This window comes from Nestor notabilis, unplaced genomic scaffold (genome assembly GCF_000696875.1).
Source record: "Nestor notabilis isolate BGI_N333 unplaced genomic scaffold, ASM69687v1 scaffold6618, whole genome shotgun sequence".
Taxonomy (NCBI): domain Eukaryota; kingdom Metazoa; phylum Chordata; class Aves; order Psittaciformes; family Psittacidae; genus Nestor; species Nestor notabilis.
This window is the reverse complement of record NW_009940557.1, coordinates 4,069-13,275: the sequence shown is the minus strand read 5'-3', so window position 1 is coordinate 13,275 and position 9,207 is coordinate 4,069. Positions and strand designations below refer to the sequence as shown.

The window sequence follows — 9,207 nt, the reverse complement described above, 5'->3', positions numbered from 1 at the left end:
TTCCTAGGAAATACTGCACAACACAGAGTCTGCCAGAGATTGACAGATTTATTTATTAAAAAGTCATGAGTCTAAGACTGACAAAACCACTGCTGAGCTGGTGTTCTGACTCAGGCATTCTGCTTTGCTTCCCAGGTGATCAATAAATACAGATTTGGTTTAGAAATACAATATGCCTACCTGCATCATAACAGCTGATTGATAGCCAAGTTTTTTCAAAGGATTAAGTCTCATTTAGGGTAGGACTGGGCTGAGAGACAAAACTGCTTCGGCACAAACCCATGGAAATGCTATATATAAGGACATATGGCTTGTCGAATTTTCGTGAGAGTTTTTTCTGTAGAGTTTCACCAAAGCCTGTCAACATTTCATTACATGCTGAATCAATATCTTGTTTGTTTACATCCACACTGACACCAGCGAATGTTCCCCGGCGATGCAGGAGTCTCTGCAGTTAAACTGTTAGAGCAGCCTCTGGCATGCATTTAGCTCGTGCCAGCTAGCACTTCCAAATAATTCATTTCTGGGCATGGTTTGGGAGGGAGTGTGGGCTAGGGACCATTCCCTGTATGAAGTTCCCACCTTCTGTATCGGAGGACTGAGATGGAAAGGTGCTGCAGTAGTATGGACATAGGACAGTAATGGTGTCTCAGCCAAACAACAGTCTCGAACCATTTAAAGTACTGGTATAAATGTAGTCATCAAGAATTTGAGTACTGGAAGAAAGGAGAGAGAGTGATCTGTAAAGGAGAATTTATTTCAAATTTCTCCCCCTCTTTAGTTTTGGCAAAATTGTCATATTTGATGTTTCCTCAACTATGTGGTGTCCACAACCCAAGAGAAGAAGAGCTGTAGGTGTTTTCACCATTCTTTAAACAAAATTGCAGGCAACTGGAAAGTTAAAGTCACTATTATACAGTGAGCACTGCTAAAACGTGGAACAATTTAATATAAAAACCCAGTGCTTTAGACAATGCTAGCTATTAAAAATACATTTCCTACTCATGCTCAGTTGGCAGTTTAGAAAACAGCATCTATCCTTCCTCTTTACACAACCTGTGCTCTGCTAAAGCAGGTACTTTTGGAAGGGAGGGGAGGAGAGGCCATGCAGATGGAAGGTGAGGAGTTGTAATTTTTCTCAGGACATTTAGCATACAAAATACCAAAGTTTAACTCATGATTGTGATAAAACTCTAGTAAAAACTTGAATTGAACATTAGTGCTGCAAACAGTGCTTAAAAATTTGCTTTTCAGGATGGATGCTTTTCTTTCTATCTTTAACTAACATAATTTAAATATGTTTTAGATTGAATCTTTAATAAAAATAGCTTATGAGTCTTACATATCACAATACAGTGTTAGTCACTTTAGACTTTGAATTTAAACATAAAGAAAACCCTTTTAGAGAAATGCATTAGACTTTTCAAAATATTAATTATGGTGATGTTTAAATATTTGCATTAAAGCTAATCACATTTGGTTTTAAATAGAAAAACATTAATCAAGGAATGCATATTAGCCATCATGTTGTGATTAACAACGTAAAAAATGCCTTGAAGTCAAACTGCATTTTAAGTTCTTTGGTTTATACTAGAAGCTGATTATCAATAGTGCTAAAAAGGAGCTACAAAATCAAAATATAGTCTGCTTCTTATTTTGTACGTAGCTTTTCTTGCCTATTCTAGGCCCTTTCAAGGCAAATGTGGCAAAGGTATAATAGTTCATGTGTTTTTCTGACTGATGAAAGAGAAAAACCCCTCGTCTTCTTTTATGTTACTTAAAATGCGAGTGCTTATTTTTTCAATTCTCACAGCAGACCAGTGGTTCCTTCAGTGGTCTGCTAATAAGCTCACTAGTGAGTTCTACTGAAATTCGCTTCTGTTTGAACCTGCCCTTGATGCAGCGCTGTCAGATGGAGCGTGTTTATCAGGCAGATAATGATGTTTGCAGTGGAGAGCATGTAGGTATATATGTGGGCATGCAAGTGAGTATGCCTGTGTAATGGTGTTGCTGTAGAGCAGCTGTCTAAAGGAAATGAGAAATAGAAAGGAATAGAAATACTTTCTATTTATGTAAGAAATAGAAGAACTGTTGTTTCTATGACTACTTAATACAGCTGGGTGTAATGGATGAGCTTTCTGGCACAGGTTTTTTTTCCCCCTTAAATCTTCAAGCTGAGTACAGTTTGGAACAGTTGTTTTAAGAACATAATTTTATTGATGCATCAGCTTTGTCTAATCAACCAGCTGAAGAAATTTACTCCCTCTCTTCCCTCTGGTTGCTCACTTCTGATTCAATTTTGCAGTTGTTATTCCAGTAGCTTTGTTGATGCTACTGTTTGTGGGGCACAGCCTTAAAAACTTCCTTGGCACATGAGGCATTGAGTAAAGCTGTGTTGCAAGGTCTGAAGTGAAGAGCAACTCAAATCCATTTACTGCCAGCATAACATTTGTGTAACCGCACCACCCAACATCTCTGCGTGGGTTGTGTGTAGTGCCCAGCAGAACAGTGAATCTTGGCTCTGATGCTGGGCTTCTAAAGATGTCGATGTAATACGTTAGCCTACTCCTTTTCTATATTCTTTTAAAATTTTAAGAGTACATAGTTTGCTACAGGAAGATACTGCAATTGGTACTTCTTTCCAGTAAGGAACATGAGTACTTTATATTTGCTCTTATTTATGAAATCCTGTCCAGGGATCTCTTTACACCGCATTTGCTTATGAACCTGCCACTTAATTTATCAAGATTTCTTTAACTTGACCTTCTAAGAAGCAAATGGTAAACACTCTTAGGTGCTGTGGGATTTAAATAAAACAAAAAATGTCTTCTTTCTTCTGTTTCACGTAAGCAAAAATCGTCTATGACTAGTGAAATAAGCACCAACAGGAAAAGCCAGCTCTTTAACAGTGAGACATGGTTGCTAGTAAGGATGATGACTGTATATTTCGGATAAAAATGCAGAGGATCCAGTTTTCTTTCCTGAATTTGTTCCTAAAAGATGTACAAATATTTAAGTGCTTGCATAAAGGAAATTAAAATCACACTTTTTACTTTAAATTTTAGATGACCTTCCTGTGTCAGCCTTCCAGTGTTTTTATTCAAAATAAGCACATTTAATAATAATAATAATCTGAAAAGATTTGAACTCTAGTGTACATACAGTTTGAACTATGAAAATTCAAAATACAACTGAGATCAAATCTTTACTTGTAAACATACAGCTTTTCAGACTTAAATCTCAGTGCTGATGGGAGTGAGCAGCTGCCTCAGCAAGATGGTGTGCCTCGTGTTCTTGACAGTGACTTGCATGCGCCGGAGGATGGTTGTGTGAGTGGGTGATGATGTGAGTGTCTGCATGAAATTCTCACATATGCCTGTTTGCCTTTCAGTTCTGAGGGAAGGGTAGTAAGTTTACATTACATAGGGTTTCTTCCACAAGGTTGAACTGAGATTTGGATGTCGTGGGCTGCTGCCTTTCATAATGTATGTCAGACAAAGATTTCTATTGAGGGAAGCATTTATGGTAATTCTGCAGTATTCCCAGGATCTTGCATACAGTCAAGATCTACCTACTGATGTTACTATTTTTTATGATTGAATCAATAGGAGCATCTGAAAAACAAGTACCAGAGCTGTATGTTGAAAGTATCATAAAATGTAATTTCATGCATTTGGTCCCAATCAGATATGTATAGCTTTAGATTTGTTGCATTAAATCCATCTAGTAGTAAAGGACAGAGGCATTCATTAGAGGTGTGAGAGAGTCATTCACTCTGACAAGTAACTCAGAATCAAACCTGGGGATGAATTGTAGGACTGAATTCCAGTTATTAATTGGACACATTTAGGAGATTCTCAGGTAAAAGTTGTGAAGTTATGTTACCCCTTTTTTGCCTGTGCTGTGACTGCAAGATTGATGTTTTAGGTGTGTAATGTTGTGATTTCACAGTTCAGAACTTAAAAACCCCCTGCATCGTGATGGAGAAGCTCAAGGACAAGATTATTGTAGCTTCTCTGTTCTGGCAACTCTGAAATCAAAAGCAGCTGTTTTTGTTACTCTCCTTTTTGTTCTCTAACGAAGGATTAATTCAGGAAAGTACTAAGAACTGGCACATACACAAGGCTGGGCTTAATTACTACAGTAGTCCCATCTAGTTATACTGTCCAAGAAAGTTAACAAGAGTCTGGTTGGAGATATGACCACAGAATTGTGTAGAAATATGTGAGCTATATTTTATTGATATGTGGTTTCTTTCTTTTTATAAAAAATTTAAAGCAAGGAGCCTCTAATCTGCTTGGAGTAAAGGGAAAATAGTTGATACCGATAGTTAGGAGAAGCATGGTGTGCAGTCACACAGCATGTAAATGGAATTTGAAATAAAGGACTTGGGACTAACATTTGCCTGTCTATAGACAGGGTTTCACGCTATCCATGTTATCCCCCTAATTTTCTCTCTCCATGACCGATAAATATGGTGTGTAGGGTACTTATTTAATAGAGGTTTAGCGTAGAGCAGTAGACAATAAACTAGGAAGATCCCTTTGAGAAGTTTGTTCATTTAGCTTATGCATGTCCCTTATTAACAGCATTTACAAAACTGGTTCCAGTGTATCACATTTTCAGTAAAAACTTCTCTGGCATAACAAGACTTTTTGTTTCTTGCAGAACTGAAACAGATCTTTGGACATAAAAGCCTTAAGGCAATTTGGCCAAGTGGTTGTCTTACGTTTTCCTTCCACAGTGAAAATAGCCTAAAATTCTCACAGCCCAGTCAAGAAAATACATTGTATATGATAATTCTCAACTGTTTTAAGTGAATGTAGCTCTGCTGAAGTTTGTGTTGCTGTGCCAGTTTGATCCAGCTCAGAATCTGACCAAAACATACTGCAGAATAACAGATAGATAAAATCAAAATCTGTCTTTCCCCAGGTCTAGGGCAGGTTTTCAGCAATGCTTCAAGTCCGCTCAGTTCTTTTTCCTCCCAGTACTTTTCTGCACCAAAATAGATTAATGTGCAAATCTACACTTTATTAGCTGATCTCTCATGTGTATCTCAGACTTGTTACGCAGCACTGTCTAGCTGCATCTTATTTTTCAGTCTTTACCATAAATGAATGGACAGTGTTGAACTACTTATAAAGTATAGAAAGTATTTATTTTATTCCACTTCTTGTGGATAAGTATCTGCTTGCATATGTATTTTTAATGAACATTTGTAAACTGAAAGTCAAGGGTGAGCTCAGGCCAATGCAACTTGGCTATTAACCTTACTGGAGCTCAGGCTTTTCCTCTGAAGAGCAGAAGCCAAATTAGTAAACAACAGGTACAATTTGAATTGTAATGTTATTCTCCCTTGTAAGTTTGGGTTTTACTCTCAATGCCAATGCGATGTTTGAACTACTTACTACAGAACATGTACTTCAGTACAGAAATTTTTTTGTGCTGTTGGGTATTAAAACATAATCACAGACACTGACTCCAGTGCCATGTTACCGGTACTGATCCATGGATGCATCTGATAATGATCCTGACTACTTCACCCATTTTATTTAAAGACCTGCCTCAGGGCATTGGCACATCTGTAGCGGATACATTGTATGCATTGTGTAATACAGATAAAAAGACATTGGCACTTCCTATAGTTTTAATCTGAATGCCTCAAGTGTGACGATAAGTTATTTTGTTGTAATATGCACACACAGAAAATTGTAAGGAAATTTCTTCACTTGCACATACTTACAATGAGATGTATCAGAAATGAGTTCAAATATGTTAAGAAACGTGCATAAAATTAGCAATAAAAATAGTGCATTTGGAGTGATATATTTACAGAGGAATAGATTTTCTATTAGTAAAATGTACCACATTGACTATAATTTATATCTTACCATATCCTAATCCTAACAACAAATTAAAGCTTATAACGCTGTATGACATAGTTCATAAAAATTCAACCTAATAATTTTAGTTTGTTGAGAACTGTGTAATGATGTCACATCTGTGAGATGCGGAGAGTCATCTCTTTTCTTAGATAAACTTCTTTATTGTGACAGAGGAGTCAACTGGGTGCTACTTTAATGGTAATGCTACAGTAGTCAAATACTTTGCAAGTGCAGAAATGTTCTGTTGGTAATGCCAAAAAACCCTAAACCCAAACAAAAAAAAAACAAAAAAAACAACCCACAAAAAAACTTTTAAGCTTTTGTTTCATGCATTCATCTACATCTAAAAGCCTTTAAGAGTATGACCATGTAGTTAGCATTTGTTGGTTTTTGCTAAGAAAGTTGAGTAAATATAGATACAACATTACATAAGTGATATTTATAGTTTAAATTGGTCCTAAAACTAGTTATAGTCATGTAGCTTCCAGTTTCCAGTACACTTCTCAAACATACCTAAGAGGGAGTGATTTCATTGCTTTAACTGCAGCAATCTGGTTAAAGCAACAACGTTTGTAAATGTGAAGTTTGCAGGGTTTGCAAGATAAACTTCCAATAAAGAAGTTAAAAAAAAAAAAAAAAAGAAAACAGGCGTAAGAAACAAAATCATCCACATTAATGCTAGAATTCTGTGTGTGCCATAGTTTTGGCATCTTTAGAATTGACTATGTATTGAGTATATATGACAACTTTAGAACTGATATAAGCAAACTGTATAAATACAGGAATTTAAAGACAACCCCACCCAAGTTACATTTACAGTTGTTTTGCGTGGTAAGATGTGTGCATATATGTATATAAAGTACTATTGTAAGTGTACAGTGTGCCTATAAAATGTCATGTTCATGGGCAGATAGAAATCAAAATTAAATTTTGAGATTTTATGGAGTATTTTGTAAGTTGAGGACTTCTTCACAGCAACTAATGCCATCACACTGAAATGGTTGGACAGAGCAAGTACCAGTCTACATGTTAGGATTTCAATACAGTGAGGCTTCACGGAAAATGTTATTATATTCTCCATCTGTTTTGCATTTGTTTCTTCCTGAGAGGCACTTAGTTCCTGTTCAAAGAGCTAACAGAGTATTGGCACTGTACTGCTGTACTGCTGCACTTCTGCAGCAGCTTTCATAGCATCTTTCTCTGCCAACTAGAGTCCTGCTTCAGAGCAAACATCTTCTTGGATATGAGAGGGAAAGTACTTATATCTGAACTTAGGAAATTATTTTTTGAGTAAATAAGCTGTCTTATTTGTTAGTTCTGATCATTACTTGTAAGTGTTCTTTAGAAAATGGACTCTTACGTGGCCGTCATTTTGCATGACTCTCTGTGTCCTACTCTTACACCTCCTGAGGAGCAAAAAAACATGGCAGTGAGGTCAGAGAATTGTATTTGTGATGAAGATAAAAAGCATACTAGATTTCAGGCTTCTTGTTTTTCCCTAGCAGTCAAATAGAAATAATTGTAAAAATTTCAATTTCTGGTGATGCTGCAAGTAAATGAGCTTTAGGTCATGAAGATTTGTTTTGGTTGGTTTGTTTGTTTTAACAAGTTGGGGGACTTTTTTGGGTTTTAAGGGTTTTTTCTCCCTGTTTGTGTGGCAATTGCTCCTATGCTAGTTGCTTTCCCTGTCTTGGGACTTGAGCTGCTGTAGTTACATAGAAATGATGAAATGATGAAAATTGACAATATATAAGTGTATTTGAAGAAAAAAAAAATCTTGGTTTTAGAGTAAAGAATTTATTGTGCCTCTTCTTTTTCTTGCAGAACGGTTTACACAGTACAGCCCTAAAAACCTTAGACAAGCATGGAATAAGTAAGTTGTTTTTCATTTCATTACTGTTTCGACTCTTCAAGGATATGATTCATGCAAAACTGAAGTTTTCATAGTTGACTTAAACTGTCTTTATCCTTTTTAATTACAGTGCAAATGTGGAATTACTGAAGTATTATTCTTTCCTGCTTCTGCCAGTTTTGAGTATTTTTGAATTGCCAATTACCTGTAAATAGTGAGAAACTGTATAGCGTCATATTTTCATCTTGGAGATGTCAGCTGGCAAGTGTATTAGGCTCACTGAGAGAGGCAGTGTTACTGCCTTGGGCCATCAGTTTTGAATTTTGTTTTCCCCATTCATCTGTAACAATAAAGAGACCTTTAAATAGTATGTTTCTAATCAACATTTGAGTGTTGTTTCCACGTAATCATCCCCTGTTGCCAGGTCCATCTGGTCATTGCTGTGAGCTGATAACCATACCAGTGTATATTTTAATTATCACAACTGAAAAAAGTCAATGTGCCTTTTTTTTTTCCCCTTTAATGTTTACTGAGATTTACATCAGATGGACACTGATATAAAGTTATTGTGCTCAAAATCCAGAAAGGTGTCCTAGTAACCCACGAATGCCAAATCAATCATCTCCATAAAGTTTACTAGAAGATTTCTCAGCACATGAAGAATCTTTGTAGACAGGATATTTGGGCAGCACTGTATTGAGTGATTAGTATCTTTTATATTTTGAAAAAAGCGCACACAGTTTGAGTTGGATGAGTAGGGTAACAGCTATGTCAACAACTTGTCCTGCTAGAAAAACTGTTAAGAGTTTTTCACCACTCTCTTTTGACTGAAATATTTTGCAACAAGGCTAAGCCTTTGCTGCACAGAATTGCTGTTTTCTTTCTGATACTCATTCTGAATTTTATTGTTGGTAGCAACTGGCTGTCTGGTTGGTAGTTTTCCAGGCAGTTCAACAGACAAATCAGCAGGACTCCGAAGTACCTCCTCCTCCAAGTTCACCACTGAAGTTGAAAATATGAAATGTTTTGATGAAGGAATGTGTTTGTTATAACAAAAAAAAGTTACTGTTAGGCTAGAAGTCCAAATCCCTTTTCAGTATCCTGATTTATTAATGGAGTGTGTCTACAGCTGTAAAATTCATAGCATGGTCGCTTGCCTAAAATGTGATGAGGCTTGTTATTTGCTTTGCACTTCTAATATTTTTTCTTCATTTGCTCCTTCCCAAACCAATTTGGTCCAGTGTTTTGGACTGAAGCACGAAGACATTTTTCATTTAAAAACAAACCAACCAACCCAATAACTTCTGAATTTGTGGTTAACTGAGGGAGGAGAAGTCTCTTAATGTAATATGACAGTAACTAAAATTAGGTGTTAGTTGTTGGATGTGATACCAAGAATGTTCATCCTTTGAGTCAGAACCTGTATGTCTGCAGCGCGAGCCATCCTTCATAGGTGTCTGTCATGACTCT

The 9,207-nt window shown here is 36.5% G+C and overlaps 1 protein-coding gene across 1 annotated transcript in view; it reads left to right on the top strand.

Moving 5' to 3' along the window:
- The window catches only part of LOC104410296 (cyclin-dependent kinase 14-like), a 93,358-nt gene extending 85,596 nt beyond the window's left edge, over positions 1-7,762 (top strand). The window contains exon 8 of the mRNA XM_010020418.1: positions 7,710-7,762. Within this exon, the coding sequence (XP_010018720.1) occupies positions 7,710-7,762 (53 nt within the window). The remainder of the gene's footprint in view (positions 1-7,709) is intronic.
- Positions 7,763-9,207: the final 1,445 nt, after the last annotated feature.